Consider the following 25,762-nt stretch of genomic DNA (forward strand, 5'->3'; position numbering starts at 1 on the left):
TAAAAGATGCAATTTCTTTTCTAGCTGATTTGAAAGTGTCAAGTCTCATTATTCATAGTAGTAGTTCATTTCCTTTCCATTGTTGTAATTCTCTGTCCTAGATGAGTAAACTCCATGGTGAATTCCAGGTTGGAGCAGGTGCTCTGTATCCATACCTCATTTCTAGAAACCCGTGAAGGCCCCGGGGTAAAATAGGCCTTCAGCAACCCATGCTTGCGACTGTGCTTGTTGTAAGAGGCGACTAACAGGATTGATGCTCATGTGGTTGGTCACTGGATTGTCTGGTCCAGACTTGATTATTTACAGACTGCCGCCATGTGGGTGGAGTATTGCTGAGTGTGGTGTAAAACTAAACTCACTCACTCTTTTCCAGAACTAGTTTACTTTTTTGCCGCACTCGGCAATGTTCCAGCTGCATAACGAGTCTGTAAATAATCGAGTCTGAACCAGACAATCCAGTGATCAACAGCATGAGCATTGACCTGCGCACCTTCAAACTGATGTCATGTGTCAACCAAGTCAGGGAGTCTGACCACCTGATCCTGCTAGTCATTCCTTACAGCAATCGTGTTACTGTAGGCCAATGTTCTAACCTGGACCTTCATGGGTAGTGTCCAGAACTAACTAAAGAATATTGATTGGACAGTCGAGTGAAATGGCATATTGTTGTTACTAATGCTTTTGGTCACAGATTTGTCTGGTCGTGACCCTGTTGTGACTGGAATATTAAAATTTTCTGTCTGAATCTCTACTCAATTTTCACTCACTCCAGATGGTTCTGTCAGTATCTTCAAACACTGTAAGGGTGTTCTTAAACAAACTTAAACATTTGTGAAGGTAAAATGTAGTTTTTATCGGGGGATACACGTTTGCCTTACTCTTCAACCATTATAGTGGACACTCATGGTCAGAGCTGTCTGACTTGCAGGCAGAAATTTATGTTTATGAAGCAATAGTACCCTCTGATAGACTGTCCTGATCTGTCTCCAAGACATTTTGGTCATTATGATTATTATTCATCATGCTTGTGCTGCTATTTGTTAGGGTAATGACAGAGATTACTAGATAAGATAGCTCATCTGTATTCATGACATCCGTTATGACCACAGAGCCTGAAGCATAATGGGAAATAAACAGTATTAGCAGCCCGGCTAGTATGTAAGTATGTTATATCACAGTCTTAGACTGCAAGTAATAAGGAGCTTTTGAGTCTTCCTGTTGTTTTGTAACTCATACAGATATTGATGGATATGTTGACAGTCACTAATTAGAGCCAGGATAAGTTTCGTAACAAGTCAGTCATACCATGCTAAGTAGGTCGAAGGTCATGTAATCTGGGTATGACCGTTTTCAAATTACTCTGTGGAGTAATGTCATTTTCACTAGTGGTGATTCTGACAAGGCAAAGTGTAGCATCACCTCTGGGGAGTTAAAGATCAGTAAATAAAAATGAATGAGTTAGAAGTTAGGCTCTGAGACTGGTTTCAGGTTAATAATTATATCAAATATTGATCTTGCTGATGAATTTAAGCAAAATGTTGTCTAGGTAAGCCTTTTGGTGGTGCTTATCAACTTCTTGAGATACGTGCATGGATAATATGTTCATTACTCACAACAAACTTGGGGTTATTCTTTTTCAGAAGAAGTCCTCCTTGGGGTACATATAAGCATTTTTATGTCCATTAAAAATCCCTACGACAGTTGTAACTATTTTGATAATAAAATATTTACAAAACAAAAAACTCGTTTTTGTCTTGTGGGACCACCTATACAGGGCCCCCCAGGCCCCCTACAGCCAAGAGCAGGTAACTCTGGCCGTCTACCTCGCACCTCACTTTTCATGCTGTCGTTCGACTAGAAAGACGTGTGTGGTCCATTTAGATAGTTTTTGTGCTATCTGCCTACGGAATTATGAGTGAGAAAGAGTCAGCTACTGTATGTATGGTTCCTTTTCTTTCGCACGGGCGTTAGTTGGAATTTCTTGGCTGAAATTTTCATTCATATATTGTTGTAACTTTGCCGGTCGGGTCCTATCTTCCTGTTATGTGGCAGGCAAGATGGCGGTCTTTATGGCTTCTTTTTAGTGCGGGAAGTGTTTCGCTTGCGTCTCACTTATTCCTACGTGTTTCTTATTAGTATGTTTTACATGCTAAGATGTCTTAACCCATTTGTTCTTGTTTCAGTCAAATTGGGGATGTTGGTTTTTAAGACTTTTCGTCTTTTTCATTGCATTACACACTTGTTATTGCATTTATCCGCTTATACTTTCTTGTTTAGCTGGGTTAATGTATTTTGGCAATTTATTATCGCCCGTGCGTTTATATTTTGCATATTGTGTGTTCAATTGCGTATGTTTTCTGTACATCAGTTACCATTAGTTGGTTCTGATTGTTACAGTTTCGGGGTGCACCCAAGTCTTGGGTCTAGGCTCAGACACGGGTGCTGTCCCTGTGGGAATCTCAGATCCAAGCTACGGCTCTGGTGTCGTTTTCCCAGCTGGCTCTAGGGGTTTTGCACCGAGCATCGGCTCGGGTGCAATTCCGCTTGCCGGCGCCGGTCCATCGGGTCTCGTACCGTAGGTCACCTTCAACCTAACTGGTGGTTCTCGAGCACCGGCTTTGCCGCCTGCCTCGGTTCCGCTCAGTGCATCGGGTGTCCCTGCTTCGGCAGCGGACACCACGGGGTCTCGGCACCCTGGTTTTTCAGTGAACCAGAGCTAGGCCGACTCCGACAACTCGGCTCTTCTGGGTCTGTTGTCCTTGTTGACGGGTCCCTTGTGCGTCGGGGTTACCGGCAACCAAACTGGCGGTTCGAGCACCTGCTTCGCCGCCTGCATCGGTTCCGCTCAGTGCATCGGGGTCCCTACTTCGGCAGTCGATCTCACGAGGTCTCGACGCCTTCTTTTTTCGGCGAACCGACGGAGGCCGATTCGGAGCTTTTTGCTCCGTTCGTCCCCGGGGCAGGTACGCGAATGGATCGCGGTAGCACTGACCCGATTCCACGGAGTTTCGTCTTCCTGGGAAGTGTTTACTCCGTGCAGGGTAGCCGAGATCAAGGGGCTGTGCCGCAGGTGGTCGTCCCTGCGGACGCCCCCGATCCCGCGGAGTTTCGTCTTCTTGGGGAAGCGTTTGCTCCGTGTAGGGTGGCTGAGGCTCAATTGCCTATTTTACCTTCACTCCTCAGTGAGGTAATTAATCCGCTCCTGTAGGGTAGCCGTTCGCGGTTCGATCTCCCGGAGCTTGACCGGCTACTTGATGGGGGACGATGCGCTATTTGACCCTCCCGTTGTCGACGAGTGCGTGTACGCCTCAATCGCACTTGGGGGGTCGTCTGGCCACTGCCAGGCATCGGCTTGTCAGGGTCGCCGCTTGCCGCTTTGTACCTCATCGAACCAGGTGTTGCGCTCGGTTTCCGCTCCTTTGAGGAGCAATATCGGAACAGCAGCAACTTAAGGTTGCGGTGCACTCAGCCTACCTCTCTGTCTTGCAGAGGCAGGTGGTGTCGCAGGAGGACGGGGACGAGGATTTTTCCTCGTCCACGTTAGATCGGCAACTTACGGAGGTGCATTCACATTTGACGCGCGACTCAATGCGTTCACGAGTCAGATGATGTATGCTGTGATTGGCCTTCGTAGGTTATGGCTGTCGCCAGGTATTCACCAGCTACACAGCAGGCACTGCTGTCTCTGCCTTTCCGACTGGGCTTGACCCTGTTCCCGGGGGCTTTGACGGGAGTTAGTGAGGCTGCGGAGGCCGTTAGTCAATTCAAGGACTCTTAAGTCTTTTCTTGAACAACCCTCCACCTCTCGCTCGCGGCCTTCGGTCCTCAGCTCAAGCTATCCTGCGACTCAGTCTAAGGATGCGCCGAAGTGGATTGCTCCACTACAGGCACGGAAGAGCAAGGGCAGGGGTAAAGGGAGTACCTCCGGAGCCCTCAGTTGTCCCGTTGCAAGCGGCAATCTCTGCCGTCGGCCGGGACACTTTGCCTTCTACCCGAAATTCCTGTGGGTGGTCGCCTCCCGTTATTACTCAGGGATGGCCACACGCCACAGTGGAAGCGAGAGCTTACTCCTTTTGCCGGGATTCGCTGCACTCCGGTGCCGAAGTCGCCGGAAAAGGTGGCAATCCTCCGTGCCGAAATTCAGTCTTTACTGGACAAGGCAACTATAGAGATGGTTCCATCAGGACAGGAGACTATGGGGTTTTAGTCCACTTATTTCCTGGTAACCAAAAAGAACGGAGGGTTCAGACCCATTCTAAATCTCAAGGGTTTGAACAACTTGATAGAGGTGCCGTCTTTCAAGATGGAGACACTGAGGTTAGTGATCTCGTCTGTAGAGGCAGGGGATTGACTTACGTCAATCGACCTCAAAGACGCATACCTACATGTACCGATGCATCCCGAGTTCAGGAAATACCTTCGGTTTTCCTTCGACGGGGTTTATCAGTTTCGTGTGCTCCCCTTCGGCATCTCCACGGCGCCAAGGGTGTTCACCAAACTCATGCTAGTACCAGTTCAGGTCGCCAGGGCGCAGGGCAACTTTTGTTTCCCGTACCTGGACGACTGGATCCTCAGAGCGCTCTCCCAACACCTAAGTCGAGAATCCACACAGTAGGTGATGGATATTCTCACCAGACTAGGTTGGGTTATCTATCTTAAAAATCAACTGGTGCCGAGGCAGGATCTGGTTTTCTTAGGGGCGAGGTTCGAGACAACCCGAGGGGTGGTTTCTGTCCCAAGAGCGCATTTTCAAGGTACAGGGTATAGTGTTAAGGTTCCTTCAGTCCCATATTGCCTCAGCACGGACGTGGCTTCAGTTGCTAGGCAACATGGCGGCGACGGTGGACATAGTCTGGCGTGCACGTCGGAGAATGCGTTCCATTCAGCAGGCGTTAGCACAACAGTGGTCCCACTCGGAGAGCTACGAGAAGAATCTGGCTATTCCCCAGTGGTTGATACGTCACTTGCGGTGGTGGACAGATACCGGGTATCTATTCAAAGGTTTACCTCTGATGACCCCGGTACCGTCGCTCACAGTTCAGACGGATGCCTCCCTCACAGGGTTGGGGGGGATGCGTCCTGGGCGACCTCGCGATGTCGGGACTATTGTCCGACCAAGAGGCGACCTTGCACATCAATGTGTTAGAGTTGAGAGCTGTGACGTTGGTGTTCGAACGCTTCGTGGATCAGGTTCGAAGCCGAGTGGTTTGTCTAGAGATGGACAACCAGACGGCGATGTCCTACATTCTGAAGCAGGGCGGCACTGTGTCTCCGTCGCTCCTTCAGGAGGCGTGGCAGTTTTCTACTATGGTGCGATCAGTTCAGCATACGGGTTATGCCTGTGTATCTCCCAGGGGTCGACAACGTGCGTGCAGATGCGCTCTCACGACGTGTTCTGGCTCCCCACGAGTGGTTGCTCGATCGGGAGATATTCGGGATTATCTCCCAGTTGTCTGGGTCGTTCTAGGTGGATCTGTTTGCCTCTGGAGTGACGAGCTAGATTCCGGGGTTTTTGTTCGCGGATTCCTGATCCGAGAGCGATTGCCGCCGACACCTTCCAGCGGGACTGGACGGACAGGGTGGTGTCGGCGTTTACGCCAATTCCCCTGATTTCCAAAGTTCTGTCTCAGCTTGCCACCCAACCAGCGCGGCTACTAGTGCTTCTCGCACCTCTGTGGCCGTCTCAACGCTGGTTTCCGGTAATACTCAGGTCGCTAGTGTAGCCGCCGGTACTATTACCGCGGCGACCGAACCTACTATCCCAGGACGACCAGCCTCACCTCAATCCCCACTGTCCGGAATCGTCTCCAAAAGAGTGGAATTCCTGCATCAGTTGCAGACACAATTCTGGCTTCGTGGACGGATTCCACGAATGTACAGTGTGAGGATAGATGAACCTGTTATGCGCGCTGGTGTGGAAATAGAGGGATTCTCGATCCCTTTTCTTCGACTGTAGTTGAAGTATTGGAGTTCTTACCGTCTCGTTTAGAATCTGGCTTAGCCGCTTCTACGATTCGAGGCTACTCCCTGGCTATTTCAGCCTTCCACATACCCGTTGAGGGTGCCTTGTTGGGACAATACCCCCGGGTACAGCGTTTTCTTGCAGGCGTGGACAGACTGCGTCCGGTCGTGAAATTTGTCTCGAGTATTGGAATGGTTACCCACTCCTCTCGTTTATGACTTGGCCAACCCGTCGTTACAACTGTTAAGTTGGAAAACGACTTTTTAGTGGCGGTTACGTCTGGTAGACGTGTTAGCGACTTACACGTCATGTTCTCAGACCCGGATCTTACTATGTTCCATAAGGATCGGGTTAGCATTCGCTTACCGGATTCATACCGCCCAAAAAAATTCGATCATTCGCTTCGAATGACCGCGCCTATCGATCTAACTGGGTGCATGCTGCCTGCGTCGTCTGATAATACATACCGTAAGGTTCGTGTATTAGACGTTATGAAACCTCTTAAAGTTATTTTAAGAGAATAGCCTTGCTCCGTACGGAGAAACAGCTATTTTGCTGTTGTGGTGGCGGAATGGCTGGCTATCCGACTGATACACAGACGGCATCCCGATGGATTGTATCGGCAGGCTGCAAGGTCTATATACATAAAGGCTTATCTCCCCAAAAAGGGGTTGTCAGCTCACTCAGTGAGAGCAGTGGCCACGTCAGAACCGTCATTACCAACTGAACAGACACTCACGAGAGTGTGCTCGGTTCGGTCAGTCAGTTCCCTGCAGTAGACAGAATAGTTCTGCTCAAGCTGATTAAGCTTTGTTTGATAACTATATCTGTTTGCACTCGGTGTTGGGTAACTATCCATTCCCATTTTATCGGCGGTGATATTTGGTGATGGTTTCTTAGTCCCGCCCTCTTTGGCTGGGTGCCTTACTTTCCTTTCCATTTCCCTGCTTAGCTTGCTAGTGCGGTATGGACAAGGTTCAGTTTGGCGAGTGTCCCGTACGTCCAGGTCTCCAAACTTTGATTTGGGTGGGCGGGGTTTCTCATTTGGGATTTCCCAAATTCTAGCCAATGGGCATGTAAGCTTTGACAAGCGGGTCCTCAGCTTTGTCACGCCCCCGCCTTGATTGACATCAGCGGTCAGGTGACCAGGTCGGTGCCTTTTCTATTTCCGTGTGATTGTAGATTTGCACTTCGATCGAATGGACTGTTGCTGTCAGACAGAATACCACTCCCAATTGCTTCTCTTCGGGAGTCTGTTTAATGCTTATATGTACCCCAAGGAGGACTTCTTCTGAAAAAGAATTATACAAACCTGTAGAGGTTATGAATTCTTTGAAGAATGTCCTCCTTGGGGTACGGCCACCCGCCTCCCCTCATTCTGTCTGATACGTTCAGCATGAAAAGTGAGGTGCGAGGTAGACGGCCAGAGTTACCTGCTCTTGGCTGTAGGGGGCCTGGGGGGCCCTGTATAGGTGGTCCCACAAGACAAAAACGAGTTTTTTGTTTTGTAAATATTTTATTATCAAAATAGTTACAACTGTCGTAGGGATTTTTAATGGACATAAAAATGCTTATATGTACCCCAAGGAGGACATTCTTCAAAGAATTCATAACCTCTACAGGTTTGTATAAATTTCCTGTCATGGGAACATTGAATGAAATCCAGTTCTGTTATCTCTACTGTGAAATTGTTAGAATATTGCTAAAGTCAGTTTATGACCTTATAAAATATCTCAAAGTCCCACATAGTACAGTCCCTAAACCACCATGTTTTCTCTCCTGTCCAACTCTATCTGCAGTGTCAAAACTCTAGATGAAGCAAGTCTAGATTTCTTTTAAGTCTTTGTGCTCACTGTGGCACCTTTTTCAATTTAAATGGAATTATTTGTTTGTATCAGGGTTATATATATTCAGATTGTCACTATACACTAAAGGCATCTGTTGCTTGACCAGGGTTCCTTTCTGAAGAGGTGTTTCAGACACTGGTTTGCTTGACCAGGGTTTATTTCTAAAGAGGTGTTTCATACAGCTGGTATTTTGTGTGAGACAGGATGTATATACTTACTTAAATCATTAAAGAAACCTTAGTCACATTATTCAGGAATTTGCACACATTGCCATATGACACCAAGATCATGTTCTCCAGGACCTGAAGAGTGAGAAACATCGTGCACAGATGGGGTCAGCTCGTGCCATCCTCGAGAAGTCAACAATGATGCTGTTGAGGTCGTCAAAGGTAAGATATTGATGTTGGCATGTCTATAATGGCCGTGCACTTGTGTGAAAAAGTCCAACCAGTTTTTTCATGAGAAGGGTGTGTAAATCTGTCACTCAAAATGAATGTTTGTTGACATTATCTATTTTTCATACCCATTGTATTCTTTCATATTTATTCTTATGTTATAATGCTATAAAATGGTCTCCTCAAAAAACATTTACTCCTAATTTTATTCTGATGGGGTCCAAAGACCCATGAAAAAAGTTAAAAGTGAGTGAGTGAGTTGAGTTTTATGCTGCACTCAGCAATATTCCAGCTATATGGCGGCGGTCTGTAAACAATCAAGTCTGGACCAGACAATCCAGTGATCAATAACATGAGCATCGATCTGCGTAATTGGGAACTGATGACATGTGTCAACCAAGTCAGCGAGTCTGACCACCCGATCCCGTTAGTCACCTCTTATGACAAGCACAGTCACCTTTTATGGCAAGCATGGGTTGCTGAAGGACTAATTCTACCCTGGGACCTTCACGGGTCGAAAAGTTAAAAGCTGGAGCAGACACTGCATAAGGTATTGTTTCAAAAGGTGGTTGATGCATTATCACTGTGATACATGGTTATGAATCTGTACAGATGTGCAGAAGATATTGAAAATCAAGCTGGTTCATCAATTTCATCATATTCGTGGATTACAAAGTTTACAGTTATGGTCTTAGTGACTGCTATTGGGCAGATCAGTGTTCTTAATCTCAGTCTGTTACAGACTGTCAATATTGCTGAGTAGAGTGTATAGCAAACAAACAAAAACAAAAATGACTATCAGACATGTCAGATCAGAAGTAACGGAAAAGCAAACTACGAGACATAAACTGAAAGTGTTATTTCACCACACAGACCTGCCTCCGCCACCCAGACTCTCAAGCAGCTCAACGGAACCGCGCCGGGGTCTTTGCCCAGATCAAGCAGTCACTTAATCTAGTCCAGCACATTGTCACTGATGGTGGGTACTACCCTGTCAATGGTCACACCTCGCCTACCGCCAATGGAGATTCAGGAATAGGTCTTGCAGCTGTTCCTAGCACCAGTAGAGCATTCAAGGAGTTTGAGGTAAGTACAGTCTAACCATTGGCAGAAGGGTTGTGAAGTTTGACTTGCGGATAGTGGGGTCTTATGTAGAAATGCTCAGTTATTATTAACAGATAGATTGAATTTATGGCCGTGTGAGAGCTATGAATCCAGAAAATCCCACATTGATTTTCTTGTGACTGATCACATAGAGCAGATTTGGAATAATGAGCTTTGTTCCATGTAAACGCCTCATAGAAAATACCAGTGGGTGTCTAATTATAACATTTCTAAGTCATATCATGTACCATGACAACTCATGAAATATCATTTTTTCTCAGTTTGATGAAGTTCAGTTTTCTATTCTTGTTTATACAATTGATCGAGAGCAGTGCTGCCCAGATAACTACACAGAAATCCTTCTTCACCCTCAGGATCAAGTAGATCTGACACGTGTTACACTGATTGGTCCAGTCACAGAGGAGAAACTTCAAAGTGCCTTTGATTTTGTAATTGACACTGCCCAAGACTTCACAGACTCGGCGTACACATCCCACGTGAACCGAGAGAAGATCCTGAGTCTGTCTGATGCCCTCAAGGATGAGCTGCAGGACCTTCTTAAGGTTGGACGGTCTTTGGTGAGTTGCACCAGGCTACAGCCTATGAACACTAGCAATGCGGAACACAATCCTGTAGGTGTGAACCTTTTTTAACATTGATATTGTTTCTTTCTCTCTGAATCTATTGTTGTATAATGTTTGGATGAAATCTGGTACAGTCGTCCCTGGCAATAACGTGCTTCACGATACCGCGGATTCGGTTAAACCACGGGGTAATCCGTGGCTCCCAAAAATTCATGTCTCATACACATTGCGTAATGAGAGCAAAGCAATGACCTAGTAATATATCCCCGCGTGTTCTTCATATCTAATTGAGGTCGTAAACTAATCCTTTATTGTTAAATAAACATTTACCTCACGTAGCTGTTGTTTGGATTATCTGTTGTTTGAGTAAATTAATGAGATCAGCCCTTCAAACTGTCAAAACTGATTTGAACATCAAACATGCCGCGTGTTGTCATTGGAGACAACATGGCGGATGCGTACTCAGTGTCAACCGGAGTGAAATCCGGACAATAACTGTGAAAAATGACTAATTTAATTAAACACTTCATTTTCTGCATTGTTAAATGCAGGACTATGAACCTGTAAATACATGTAAATAAACAAAAGTACACATACTTTGATCAATATTCATATTTTTATCATGCCATCAAATAAACTTAGTGTTCGTTAAAGTTCATTTCATGTTTTCTCTTCAATCTTGTCACACCGTGAACATTCTCCGGATTTAAAAGTGATTATCCAATCACTGCCTTTCTTTATGTAAACAAAATGATACAATATATTTGATTGGCTAAACTGCTTGCATGCCACTGCCTCTCCATGTGTTTGAGAAGGTGAGTTGACACTGGCATCTGAAAAGAAGGAAGTCATTGCTCACTAACTCCCATACATTTTAATATCTGAACGATTAGTAACAATCATGTATACTGTTATATTATGAAAGAAAGACTACCGCGCATTCTGAAATGTCCCTGTTATTTGGAAAAAAATGACAGCGCCAGTTTGGCAGTGCCAGGTAAAACTACTGACCATATCATACCACATTAGCAGCTTTGCATATTAAAGATCGGTCTTACCGAAAGAAAACACAGAAACTCTTTTGTAAGTTATATTTTCTCCATCACACTCTAGTTTCGTAACCATTCACAGATGCACAGACAGTATGTTTTGTATATACACACGCACACGTGTACCAAATGTATATATATGCTCTTGTTGCTGGGTCTTTCACTCGACCTATATTCATGTGAGCAATAATGTGGGTGTCTAATAACACGGGGGTTGTCCATGGACCCCGAGACCCGCGTTATTGCGAGGGATGACTGTCTATTGTTTTTGCTCTGGGAGATAATGGGGTTTGGAAAAAGACACCTCATGTCTATATGGTTAAATTGTATGATGTAAATGAACCAAAAAAATCTTTCTTTGATCTCTCTGTAGTACATTCATTTCTTAATTGTCTCAGAATCCACTGATGATTGCTTTTTGTGTACATGACTTTTCCTCACAGTATACTGATAGTTAGTATTCATCATAGAAATCCAGTTTTAATGCGTTATGAAATTGACTGTGTTCACCCATATGAAAAGTTTTATTTGTACATTTCAGAATTCAAAGGACACATTGACGCCAACCCAGGAACTTGAAACAGCCATTTTGAAAACTATTGAAGCATCCAAGGCATTTCGGAAGCAGGTAGGGGGCGGCAATTTGTAGATGCAAACTGATTTCAAATGTAGTTTAATGCAAAGGTCTTTAGCAACCATGACCTAGCTCATTAGCATGAAATGGTCAGAAGATGTTTACAGGACATGATGTGTTATTGCAGCTACTGGACACAGCCATGGACCAGGCATCAGAGTTATTCAAGATGAATGAAGACCATGAGCTGCTGCAGGGTTTGCGCATCGCTGGCATGAATGGAGATGTGGACCAGGTGGAGGAACTCACCATCAAGTTCGAGGAACACCAAGAGCAGTTGGAGGAGGTGAGTAACAGAGAGCAAGCAGGAAGATTGTATTCTGGACTGATGGAATATTGGGTGTTTGGGCAGATGCAGGCTGTGATGGTCCACAGCAAGGAAGACGCAGGCTCATATGTGGAGATTGAGGAGACTGTTCCATAACAGCTAGTGTTGCCACAGTTGTGGAAGATTTTTTATGTGAGTTCAGCACCTTTAACATAATCCTGATGGTCCATCGTTGGTTGCAGGTGTGCAAGCTGCTGCATCACATGGCCTCCACAGACCCACTGGTGATCACTGCAGAACACAATGAGTCATTCCTTCACAGCATTGGGCCACTGGTGAGTGCATGGAGTGAGAACATTACCACTAAAACATGTTCTTTACGATGGAAAATTTATTAAGATTTTTTATTTTTTTTAAATATTTGCTCATTAGTAACAGATGCATATAACTGCATGAATTCATGGCTTGTGGGTTCAAAAAAAATTAGCTTGGTGTTATCAAAACTATCATCGACCCCTAAAGTTGTCAGTGCTGATAGTGTCAGACTGCCTCTAGAAAGAGGTCTCATGTTATTCCATGGTGCCACTGTAGTCCCTTCTTGTTTTTAGACCCTGTATGCAGCCCAGACTCTCGCCCAGTATCCCTGCAGTAAGGTGGCCAAGGAAAATCTGGAGGTGTTCGGAGATGCCTGGAAGTCACAAATTAATGATCTGTCCATTCTTGTCAAAGAGGTCAATGATGTTTGCCAGGGAAAGATGGACAAGCCAGTATATCTTTCTTTACCTCGACCTGGGGTGAGTACTTGCAAGGGAGATAACACTGTTGACTTTCAATAACAGAGGTGACCTGATTGACATTATTTTGGCTTTCTATGGTTTAACGCTACTGATGCTTAAGAAGGATATGGCAAACTAGATATTAATGCTGTAATTTTTTTACATCATTTTTAAAATTACAAATTTGTAAGTTTACAGAAAGATCACTGATATCGTTGTAAGTGTCAGAACATTTCATAGGTATGACAACATTATCTTGTAGATGTAGTGCTTGCAAAGGGCAGTTAATCCTGCCTTTTAACTTACACTGACAACTCTTGTTTTATATAAAAAAATCACAAACAACCTCTGTACTTAACATCCTGAAGCACCTCTGTGTATGTAAGTTGGAATTTATAGTTTTAGGCTTCAGGATTTCAAGGTTAATAACTGATCTGTACAGTATATGTGGTATATTGTGCTTCTTCACATAATTGGAATATTCTTGAATATTCTAGGAACTATGCCAACCTGGTTTCATGATAATAAAGTGGCATTTTTTAAGCTGGGATATCAGTAAAGTCAGTTGGCTTTCAACGTCTTCATTCTTTCTTGGCTAGAAAAAGTCTTTAGTAATAGCATAAAAATTAATTCCACTTTGAAAGAATACAGATGTGGAAATCCTTTGGTCATCTCTGATTTTATTTTGGTTATATTGACAGTGCATGGAGATTACTGAATGTCTAGCACCTGGAGCATTGGCTAGAGAATGCTTATAGCAGGAATACTGTAGAAAACAGGAATATAATCTAGCATGACAGTACCTGTAGACATTACCTTGCTTAGTTTATGTTTCCCATTACTTTTGGATTGTAAAAGGTTGACTTGGAAATGGTTGTTTCAGATGTGTAGTTTTTAAGATAAGACTGGATTCTAGAATGCATCGATTCTAGGATTTAATATTCAAGCTGTTCACTTGTTAATTTATTGTTGGATACAGCACTCTGCAGTATGACAGTTACAAGATAGCAGCTTTTATTAATCAAGTCTGGACCAGACAATTCAGTGATTGATACAGTGAGCAACAATCTGTGTCTTTTGGGTGGCATGACACATTCAAGCAGCTCACTGAATGTAGATTGAGGGGATGTTTCTTACATGGAATGTCCCGGGAGCAGAAGCTGTTTACAACAGTGGTACAGCAGAATGGCTTTCCAAACTGTTTCGTGCAAAGCAACTTATTCCTTGCTTTTATGGCAGTATAAATATTCACTTGCGAAAGTGTCCTTGGGTTATGGGCTATTTTGAAGGGTGGTGATGTAGCCTAGTGGTTAAAGCGTTCACTCATTACCTTGAAGACCTGGCTTCAATTCCCCCTATGGATGCAATGTGCAAAGCCCATTTCTGGTGTACTAACCATGATAATTCTGGAATATTGATAAAAGCGGTGTGAAACTAAACTCACTCTTGTTACAGAAATCATATTGTGATTCATTTTTTGCTAATTTGCCAGCTATGACTTAGCTGTATTTTCTGATTGCTAACATATGTACATTTCTAACAACTTTAACTAGAGTTCCACTCCGCCCCAGGTAAGTATAGCAGCTGTCACATGACCACCTCTACGTGTGTTAAGTACTCCAGCTAAGTGTCACATGATCACCTCTACATGTGTGTTACATGCACAGTTCTGTATATTTCTAAAGACCCACAGTCTGCTCTGGCAACTTCCTTGTCACTGTCCATTTTGATTTAGTCAAGTCACTGTCATTTGTTATACAATGTTTTGTACTAGCTTAGAAATATGTTATACAATTATAAAATGTGTCTTTAATTAGGTTTTTGAAGCATGTGTTTTGTTTTTAGCAGAATTTTACGTTTTCAGTTGTAACTTGTATTCTTCTGATTGTTCTTCATTATGTTTTATACACTTGTTGCATGATCTCAACTTTTTGATGGGTTTTTTGTTTAAGTTAGATGTGGATGGTACCCAGTTGAATTCAAAATCACACGAGAAGATCTTGTTTTCAAATTGGGTCTTGTGTTTTTGTTGTAGACAATAACAGCCTACTTTCAGATATGTGCTGCTGAGCATTTATGTGATATCTATTAGAAATAGTGAAAATGGCCAAGTGAGCTGTTTAATGCCAGAAAACAAGTTAAAATTGTCAGAATGTTCATCAGAAGAAAGAACATAATTTCATAACATATTATGAGAGGACTATAAGAAGTTGAGAATTTAAGGAACTAGACGTGTAGTGTAAGCTATAACCAGAGTTAAGACAGACATGGCTGAGTAAAGCAATGTTCTGCAAGTTATAGATATCTCCAAATGGAAGAAGGTTCTACATCTACATCACAACATGCCTGTCTCTGAACAGGTCTTCTGAATAAATGCAGATCACTCCAGAATAGGTGCCATTGTCTTGGTCGTGCTAATATGGATTTACATAGTCAAAATACCTCTGATGTTCACATGTTACTATACAATGCCACACGATTCAACAGTATTCATTTAAATGCCAGGTGTAGTCAAGTGTTTATGACATGCAAGACTAGAAAAGCAAATTGAACCCAGAGTTCCACATTTTGTGGGATTTTCAGAAACATCAGCTAGACAATATGCCTGTGGCACCCACATGAAGAAGGCAACTATATTCCAGAGGGAATGTTTACGCCATAATTCAATGTTTTAAGAAGGTGATAATTATCAGGCACAGCAGCAGATGAAAGCATGACATGACCCAGATAGAGAATTTAGTCAACATTTCATACCATGGTATGTCGGTTATTGGATGAAATGGTTGTAATGCAGGATCTAGACAGTGTAGACTGACCATATGCATGTATAGTAGACAGCAGACAAACTCTTCTTGCAAGGGTTTCTTAGTAGATGTAGTTTACAGAATCATTGTTGGTTCTTTCAGAAACATGGAACAACAGCCAGATCTTTCCGACCTGCTAAGCTTGATGCTGAGGTAGGTCACATGAATACAGATCCTTATGGGAGTATGCTCTAAAGGTTTGCATCTGTGTGTGACAGGCTGAAATACAACTGTGATCTCTTTTCAATATGTTAAAGATAAAACAGAATTTGAATTTATAAGGTTTAGAAATTTTGATTGTGGGCTTGCTCTGAAAATTTTGTAAAAAATGTCTAATGTTGTTCCTCTTCCATAGGACCTCTTTTAAAGGGTGGATTGTATAAGCTTCAGGTAGACTATCCTCATGAAACCATACAAAGTGGGATGAGTTGATCCAGTTTTACATGCAGGTTTTGGAGTGCTCGGTGAGTAAGATGTGTTGATGTGGTGGTTGTAGGAGCAAGCTAAAATTGCCAAGCTTGGTCTGGAGATGAAGCTGATCACATCGGAGATGGATGCCGAGACTGACAAATGGGAGGAGCCAGACAATGACATCGTCAAACGTGCCAAGAACATGTCCAGCATGGCTTTTGCCATGTACCTCTTCACACGTGGAGAGGGGCCACTCAAGACAACACAGGACCTGTTTGTGCAAGCCGAGTTCTTTGCTGAAGAGGGCAATAAGCTGTACAAGACTGTCATGGGCTTTGCTCAGAGGGTGAGCTGAAGAAACAAAGATATATTAGGGACCTAATAAATGCACAAGTGTTACCGTATTTTTCTCCAGGTTCCTTCACAAGATATGTGATGCAAAGCTTGTGAAGAAACCTTGGAAACAAAATAAAGGAACACATGTCCTTTCATGTCCTTAGTAACGTTCAGCTGGATACATCAGGGCTTTTACCTGAACAGTTTATTCCACAAGTTCTGTTTATAATGCACTGAAACTGTAAACATGCCATGAGGTATTTGGGGCAGTGGGGTAGCCTAGTAGTTAAAGCATTCACTCATCACACCAAATACCTAGGTTCGATCCCACACATGGGTACAATGTGTGAAGCCCATTTCTGATGTTCCCCGCTGTGATATTGCTGGAGTAATGCTAAGAGTGGCATAAGACCAAACTAACTCACTCTTTCATGAGGTATTTAATCTGTATCATGAAGAATTGAGAAGGAAGTTCTGCATGCATTCTGAAAGAAAAAGGATATATCCCAGCTCTGTCCAATTTGTTGTATTGCATGTTCATCTTTTGTCTTCTTTCTCAAGTAATGAAACAGATTATTAGTGGCTCATAAGTTAGTCATGAGTCAGTTCATCTTGCTTTTTGGATTAACACTGTAGGTGTTCTTTGAATGAACAGTAAGATGTTGAGCTGCCTATGTAATGGTTCTTGATTGCCCAGTTGGTTACCCTATCAATAGTAAGATTTATTTGTATACTGTTTCTTGAGAGGTGTTCTCTTAGCATAACATTGTAAATATTGTAAGTTGTGCGGTCACAGCATTAGAAGTCAAGTTGTTGTATACAGAGTTGCATCCATTAGGCATGTCAGAATTCAGTAATCTGATTTGTTTCTCATAACCGGACAGTAGATTTCAGGCAAGTTGTAAATGTCTGGCATGACTTTAGCTTTTGATTCAACATTAAACTCATGTGCTATGACATTTTGTTTAAAACAATGTTAAATCAAATTCATTCACTCTTACCATGTGGTACTTGTAATGGTAAGTAATAGGTTTAGATGCATCATGGAAGGAACAAGTGGTGATACATTATGTGCCCCGCGTGTTGCAGGTGCCCCCATGCCACCACAAGGAGGAACTGCTGATGTACCTTGACCGGGTGCCAGTCTTCTGTCAGCAGCTTGCCATCAGACTCAAAGCTCCAACCTTTGGAAAGACACCAACCTTCAATAAGGTGAGCAGTGGAGATAGGAATAGACATTCAATGTGCTAATTTATGCTACATCATTAGGGGTAAAATGTTCAAATATTAGGTCTAGAACTCCTATGGTATGAAGAATCAACCCCCTTAAATTCCAAACAGTGTGTAACATGTATGCTGGGTTCACATAGCACTTGGACCTGAACTTTAACCTAAATCAGAGGACATGAACCATAGGTCATTGAACATGCTGAATATTAATGGACTATCTGACTACTGTATGTAAGTTTTCTATGAGGCTTGTTCCACTTGCAGTCTTTAAGGACCACATGGTATCTTGAAGATTCACACATATATGCACATGCTTCAAAACTTAATTTCTGAAATACTGTGTTCCTCAGGTGGACAGTACTATCCAGGAAACAAAGAATCTTATGAATGTCATTGCCAAGGTCGTCACAACATGCTTTATTTGTGCCACAAAGGTAAGTAAGAACTTCAGAAGCTGTGGATTGAAACTACTTTTGTTCTAAGAGGAAATGTTATTGGTGTGTCTCACTTAGTTAGTATCCATTTTCAGATCTGATATTTACATCTAGAGTCACATCATTTTTGTCTGATATCACATCCATGTGGCTAGTTTCCATTAAAGAGTTAAGCAACAGGTTGTTGATCCAGGTGACATATGAAGCAATGGTACTTTTACAGGACTTATTGATGTGCCATTATGAAGTGTACAAAAATCCCTTTCATTGTTCATAATTTTATCTAACTATTTCATTGCAGTTCAACATTGACTATCGTGTATCACCCGGTGGGAGTTACAGGTGGCGCTGCCAGTATGAAGGGTCAAGGTCAAGTGCAGGGAGTGACACAGATGGTGGAGGCCTGAGTCCACACTCAGAGGGTGGAGCGATGTTCAGGTCATCGTCAATCAGCCCGCACTCAGAAAGCTTGTACCGCACCTCTTCCTTGTCTAAGTCCCTAAGTACTGAAAAGTCATGACAGGAAGACCTTAGTGGGTAGTGAATCTACCAGGTGGCGCTGCTGCAGTCCATAGTGTTTCAAGTGAAAGTTACAGAATACATGGACTAAAAACAATGAGATCTGTGTAATATTCCTGCAATTTTACAGCTTTTACAAGACAAAGGTTCCATAATTAATGGAAATATTGCTTGACTGGTGAATTGCAATACATCAGTTAATGTTTAAGTTGCTACTATTTGTGATGTTTTAAAAATGAAATTATGCTCCATTATATATTTTCCTGCTGATTACCTACGCAACTAATATTGGGGCATTTCACAGTGCTTGTAAATTTACTGAAAGACATGTTCAGGTAACATTTGGCAGTAAATACAATCAGTTCAAGGTTATTTAAATAAAAACATCCAATTTTTTTAAACCTGCTTGATATTACTACTGACGTGTGATACTGTACACTCTTATCCGGTATGTTTTACTTTATTTAGATTCTACATTAGGATATGTAAAATGAGTTAGGAAAGCATTGTGTTGCATTTACAAGTTAGGCCAGACCTATTTTATATGGTGTTTTATGTATTTTTGTCCTCAGAAAGCGTAAAGGCAGGAGGGAAAAAGAAAATCACCAGTCAAAATAATATTCCTTTTATATGCTAAAAGTATTTTACTTTCGGCAGTTTATGAAGTGTATATGGAACTAGAAATAAAATTTGTCTGGCCTAAGATTATATCAAAACAAAATGGCAATTAATGCTTATCATTTTCATGAAAGCATCTGTTAGCATTATTTTACTGCTGGTACAATTTTGAAAGACTTTATTTATTGGAGCTTTAAATTGTCATCCCTCATTTGATATGTGTAGTCAATCTCATAATATGAATTTTGTGTAAAGAATTTTTGTCAGAACTCGTTAATTAAAACTTGTGCTTATTTTGCATTAAAAACAGTGAAGTCCATCTAGACAGTTTTGACATGAACATGAATTATTGGGAAATACATCTTTCAAAACTGCTCTTGTGGATGAAACTACCAGGAACAAAGTTCAGATTAAAGAAGTTCCATTTTGCTATAATTGTTTCATAATAAGGTGACTGTAAAATTCATTTTTTTCCCAAAATGTAACATGCATTTTCAAGTAAAGGTTTTTTGTAATGATCTTTTGTACACATCCAGTTTGATGGTCACAGTATCCTGTTGTTTGTTTCTTGTTGCCATGGTAATTATCAATTTGTGCAGCTGACATCTTGCTTCATGAAAAACAGACTTTCAATTTTATTTTGCATTTTGGTGTATAAAAACACATACAAAGTATTAAGAAAACCTGCTCATGGTTTGAAACTTCTTTTTCTGATTAGAAATTATACCAATGGGATATATATTCCTAATGTAATATTTCATGGATCTGAATCGATTTGATTTTAACACAGTTTGTTATTTAATTTGATAATTTTTAGAGCTGATGAAATATAACATTTTAGGAATGGTTTACACATGGATATGGCAGTGTTTCTTTCCTGAATGTGGATAAGTATTTCTCTGTTTACAATGATGAGTCTAACAAGTGGAGAGATCATTATGTGTGCATTAATTTTTCTCTCTCTTCAGCAGCTCTGTTATTTTTGCTGCCCTTTTTATAACTGAGTGCTTGTCAATTACAGATGCTACTTCTCAAAATACCCATGAAAATACATACAATGTTTTCTGTTTAAAACAATCCATATCAGTCTTAAAATATCAATGTTAACAATGCAAGGAAACTTATAATAGCAGATATTGTGGAGTATTTATTTTTACAGCAATGTTCTTGACTTGTAAATATTCACAAATCTTCCTGAATTCCATACTCTAGCTTCAAATAGTCACTGCATTTCTGTGATAACCAAAATGCTGAACTAATATAAGATGATGCGACATGTTGAAAAGCATTTTTGCATGAGAAATTATTCCAGTTGGCATGTTTGTATTAATGTTGTTAAGTGTTGTAAACTTAATCTGAGCCAGTAATTGCAAGCAGGAGGACTACCACCCCACTGTCTGTGCTTTGTTATTAACAGAACTACAATAGGACAGTGATACCTATAAATAAGTTGGTTCAGGCTATGCATTTACCTGATTCCAACAAATCAAAACTTCAATGTAGTAACTGTCGCTATCATTAACCCCATTGCATTATGTTTATCCCTTACCACACTAATGCCATCTGTATCTTTCGGTACGTTTTCATGAATGTTTTTCATGTTTCATGAAAGAATATCATGTTTATATGTCAAGTTTGTAGAGTACCAGTACTTGGTTGCCTTAAGGATATGATCCTGATTGTTTCAAGTAGCGTTTTTTAGTCTGTTTGCCTCGTAGGTTCATAGAGTTGATCAAAGACTACGTTAATCTATCAATGTTTAGCAGGCAGTTAAACTTGATGCAATGAGCAATTGTGCCAACTTGGAGATTACCCACATTTTCTGGTGATTTTATACGTGGAGATAGGGTATCTTGTGAGATAAGAAGGCCAGAGACACTCCATTTATGTACATACAAGCATACAGTCCTTCATCCTGTGTTCATCCTGTGTCCATCCTGTGTTCATCAGGGTTCAAGTGTTGTCATGTGGTTTAGCGCAGCAGTGATTGTCTAATTCTGAGATTTTAATACCACGTGATTTTTGCGAGGTACCCCTATTTTCCTACCGTCTTATCAAGGAACTGAGTTGTCATCCCTTGCAGGACTGTGATACATAATGATGTCATAAATGAATCTGTCAGTAAAACTTAATGAATCATGAATTCAAAATGATTGTCACTTTTATTTTCAGTTAACATTTTTACTTCTGAAAATAATAGAAGTGTCTTAAGAAAATGGCGTTTTTATTCATCATTATATATTGCGTGTAGTTAGTAAGAACTATGACAATTGACATGATCTGTTTGTTTTTTCTGTGGGGAAGTAAATAGTGGTAGGTTGTCCTTATGACAGGTGGTTGTAGACGTTTGTATCAGGATTGGGAGGTGCAGTAGGTGTTAATTGCATTGTGGAGATTCAAACCTGTCATTTTATGCTTGGAAAGAAACAGTCATAAGTGGATGAATTTGAAGAGGTTTGATTGAAAAATTGTTTGTGCTAAATTGTCAATGTGAACGTGTTGACAGCTTCTCAGTCACGATGTTAGAGTAGAAATTCATTTGTCACATCATCAAATCGTCATAGTGGCCATGTTGATAGTGTTGCTTCCACATGCATCATGAAAAACCTCAGAAATGTTTACCTATGAAAACAACACTGTCTAAGAGACAGTTATTTCACTTTGTACATAGTATTTCCGTCAGTGTTGGGTGAAACAAGTCATTGAGAATGTACTTGTTCATGTGCATTAGTGAAAATGTGCTGTGTAAGAATTCTGTGGAGATATGGTTAATGTTTCCTTGTTTAATGCAATGTAGTTTATCTCAGGTTGGCCTAGAATTTTGTACAATTTTTTTCTTGCATTAAGAAAATCCCATTACATATTATATATCCAGTTTAATCTAAGTACGATTACTCACCTATAACAATATTTGCTATATCTTTTGTACAATATTATTTCAGTATTTAATACAAGATGTAGTCATGTAGACCTTTTTCCCATCATGCACCTGTAGCTTGAAGAAGGAAGTGTTCAGGGCCCTTTGGACAGTAATAAAGTTTAGCAACTCTCTATGGAGGAATGTCTGATTGCACTGTGAATTGGGTCCCTGACTATTGCTAGAGTTGTAGCAAGATGTCAGGATGTGTACATGAAGGATTCAGACAAGAGAAATCTTTTTCAAATTCATTCATTTATTAACATTTGTTCCAAAGAGGAGAAATTTCCTTTTTTGTAAGTCTGAGTTAAGTTTTTGCCCATTGTGTGTTCATGTGGAGAGGGTTTATTTTCTACCAGGAATGAAAATACTGTTATATTAAAGCTATCAAGATTAATTATTTCTCCTTGAAATATGTGTAAATATGGGAGAAAGATAATTTGATAGTTTGTTTCTTCACAGTCATTTCTGGAACAATGAGTAATATGAGCAAGACATCTTACAACAACTCTGTACCCTGCTTTTATAGTCTAGTCAATGCTATTGGATTGCCAGTCTTTGTGGCTGTGTAATGTAGTGTAGGTAGTGCATGTACCTATTTGTGCAACATTGTTGATAATCACGTGTGACAGCTATGTATGGATGAACAGATTGACTGAAGGTCTTGGCACACAACATGGTGTACAGTAATTGTCTTGCATAAGATGTATATTTGAAATTATACCCATCTGATAGTCATGGTCATCTGCTCACTTGATATATGTACAGTAACCATGGTGTACCTTCTGAATCAGTGACATATGGACATGTAACAGTCATAGTGCACCTGCTGACACTGTGTCATGTCATGTGACAGTCATGGTTCACCTGCTGACACGATGATGTTGTCATGTGACAATCATGGTGCACATGCTGAAGCTATGATGTTGCCATGTGACAGTCATGGTGCACCTGCTGACACTATGTCATGTTGTGCCCTATCATGTGACAGTCGTGGTACACCTGCTGACACTGATGTGTTGTCATGTGACAGTTGTGGTATACCTATTATCATTATGATGTTGTCATGTGACAGTCATGGTGCACCTGCTGACTCTATGGTGTTGTCATGTGACAGTCATGGTGCAGCAGCTGACATTATGTCATGTCATGCCAAGTCATGTGACAGTCGTGCACATGCTGACTTTCATATGTTGTCATGTGACAGTCATGGTGCACCTGCCGACACTCATATGTTGTCATGTGACAGTCATGTGACATGGTGCATCTGCTGAGACTGTATCATATCATGTGACAGTTGTGGAGCAACCCTCACAATAAAACCACACAAGGGAATATTAGAATTTCATTTAGGCTCATGTTGATCCACATCAGTTCATTTAGGTTTTAAATTTAACTACAAATATTTACAAATACATTCATGTCGCATTCATTTTTGAAGGGAGGACTTTTTCTCAAACATTGTAACATATTATGGGACTTACCCAAAGAGAGTGAAAATGCTTTTAAATTTATAACCTGAAGGTTGTCAGTCAAATTTATTGATTTTTGTAAATCAACAGCAGCTGTGTTGTATATTCAGTCACTCTGATCAATGTTCATGCTCCATTATCACCAACATTCTTGTTATCTTAGGGTGTTATCCTTGAAGTCAAGTCATGAATTTGTTCCTTGGTATTTTGATAATCTAATGCTTGTGAAAGCTTTAACTGACCTTCCCCAGCATTCCGGATTGTGTTAGAGTGTAGGAGAGCTGGCTTGATTGGAGATACATGCATATGTGCATTCTGGCTCAAGGCTTGCAGCTGTGTATCTGTTAGCAACTGGAAAAGTGTTGTCTCCCCTTTGTCATAAACTTAACACAAATTGTAAATTTTTGTGAGTGTGTCACATTAAGAATTTATTTGTGGATACATCATTGAAGTTACTCTGTGTACATTTATGTTGAAAATGGTAGGTCCATATGTATAAAACTGTAAACCAAGGGGAGATAACTTATTCAAAGCAGTCTGCTATCAAAAGGCAGTTTGTAATTGTTTTCTTATTACAATCTTATGAGCTCTTCCTCTTATGATCTTCTGTCTTCAGAAATCTTTTGCTGAAACCAGTCAATATTCATGCAGAATCTGATATTCTCTGAGATTTGTTGCTTGTTACTGGAGCTTTTGTAATTTCTGTATTTGTACATTTTAATATGTACATTCCATTAAGTATGAAATCTTGTGTCCTAATTGTTCTCTTTACATTACAAGATGATAAATACGTAATTACTTAATCAGATAAATGTAAAATTAAGTGTGTGTATCTGTGACGATTACACTCTTCCATTTATACTTGTGGCCTTGTGAGAGCAGTGTTACCTAGATTTTGCATTTACTCTGTAATCACAAAGTTTATTTTATTTTTGTATATTTTATTATTGCAAAAATATACAAATCCTTTCTGTCATTTATTTTTCATTGGTTTCCTGAATCAGAAATCCAGTTATTGGTTGCAGGTAATAACCATAGAATGTAAAATGTTGGAAAAAACATTTTAAAGCAAATTAAAATTTGTTAAAAAATTTATTCAAACAAAGACACCATCTTAGTTCAGTAATGTTTTTTAATCATTTTTGTTCTATGGTTGATAATGTCAAAGTATTTAGTTCACTATGTCATCTACCTCAGGTATGTTGAAAACATTACAGATTATGAAGTTCTTCTCATCCCAGGTTTCTTCCTCTGTTTTCATATACGGACATATTTTATTGTTCATTTCTACCTTTATTTCTGTCCTTTGTTCCATGTATGTGGGTAGGTTTCTGGTGGTTGTACAAAGTGTACATTGACACTATGGTGCTATTTTGTTTTCTCTCTTTCCTGTGTAGTATGCTGGAAGGAATTTTCTTCCAAGTTAGTTGAGCGTGTTAGTTCAGGAAGGACAGGTTCGTACAGGAGACCAGCTTGGTTCAAACAATGAGGAGGAAGACAACACAACCGCAGAGAAGTCATATCAATTGATGTAATTCTTAATTTTTGTTACGTCAATCAGTGTTAATGTTTGTTTTTTATTTTTCTGAATAAAAGTCTATGTTCTTAAAATCTAATGGAACATCCCTCTCCAATGGAATTTTGAAATGTTTTTTAAGGCACAGGTGTCCTTTTACTCAAGTTGATTTTAGTTGACTTTTATCTGTTTCATTAATTTGGTCAGTATGTTAGGAAGAGGACAGCTTTTGTCTGATGGCTTATTTGACTTGTGTTTTTTTAAACCACTGCCTTTTTTTGTATCTATTCTAGGTTAAGTTGCATAAGCTACTTCAGCTTTCTGTCATCAGTATTTTAAGAAGTCAGCAAATGTCTCCTGTAGGAAGTTGGCCCCGACAGCATCAGTGTGTTTTGAGTGCGGCTGTTGTGTTGTACGATAATGTGTGATTCTCTGCTGTCACCAGATGGCAGCACAGCCTTCCCTTTGTTGGCTCATTTCATGGTCAAAGCAAATAAAACGTATGAAAATACCATCTTTTTCATCTGTACATACTTCAGCTATCATGATTTAGAGATTATCTATTGTTATGAGTGATCAAACTGAAAGCATTTGACACGGGGCTTACACTATTCTTGCACGGAGGAAGATGATCCAAAATTTTGAGCTTTCAGTAGGTAATCCATGAATGACTTGCGTGCAAAAATAAAGAAAAAACGTTCGTTAACTGTCCATCTAATCAGGGATTTCATGTGTAATCTGGATTCTGTGATTTAAAAGCAAAAACAGTTTGTTTTGGTGCTGACTTGAGGTCTTCATCATATGCTTGAGATTCAAACTTCGTCACTAGTGGTTTGTAAATGGTGGATTCAAAATCACCACCTATCGGTATGAGCAAGATGTGGCC

The 25,762-nt window shown here is 40.8% G+C and overlaps 1 protein-coding gene across 1 annotated transcript in view; it reads left to right on the forward strand.

The window, feature by feature from the left end:
* LOC137298160 (alpha-catulin-like) overlaps positions 1 to 25,388 on the forward strand; it is a 45,736-nt gene extending 20,348 nt beyond the window's left edge. Inside the window, exons 5-16 of the mRNA XM_067830295.1 lie at positions 8,109 to 8,198; positions 9,078 to 9,290; positions 9,683 to 9,886; positions 11,483 to 11,569; positions 11,703 to 11,861; positions 12,086 to 12,178; positions 12,452 to 12,637; positions 15,526 to 15,576; positions 15,920 to 16,180; positions 17,260 to 17,382; positions 17,751 to 17,834; positions 18,136 to 25,388. Coding sequence (XP_067686396.1) covers positions 8,109 to 8,198; positions 9,078 to 9,290; positions 9,683 to 9,886; positions 11,483 to 11,569; positions 11,703 to 11,861; positions 12,086 to 12,178; positions 12,452 to 12,637; positions 15,526 to 15,576; positions 15,920 to 16,180; positions 17,260 to 17,382; positions 17,751 to 17,834; positions 18,136 to 18,354 — 1,770 coding nt within the window. The 3' untranslated portion in view covers positions 18,355 to 25,388. The remainder of the gene's footprint in view (positions 1 to 8,108; positions 8,199 to 9,077; positions 9,291 to 9,682; positions 9,887 to 11,482; positions 11,570 to 11,702; positions 11,862 to 12,085; positions 12,179 to 12,451; positions 12,638 to 15,525; positions 15,577 to 15,919; positions 16,181 to 17,259; positions 17,383 to 17,750; positions 17,835 to 18,135) is intronic.
* Positions 25,389 to 25,762: the final 374 nt, after the last annotated feature.

This window comes from Haliotis asinina, chromosome 10 (assembly GCF_037392515.1).
Source record: "Haliotis asinina isolate JCU_RB_2024 chromosome 10, JCU_Hal_asi_v2, whole genome shotgun sequence".
Lineage (NCBI taxonomy): Eukaryota > Metazoa > Mollusca > Gastropoda > Lepetellida > Haliotidae > Haliotis > Haliotis asinina.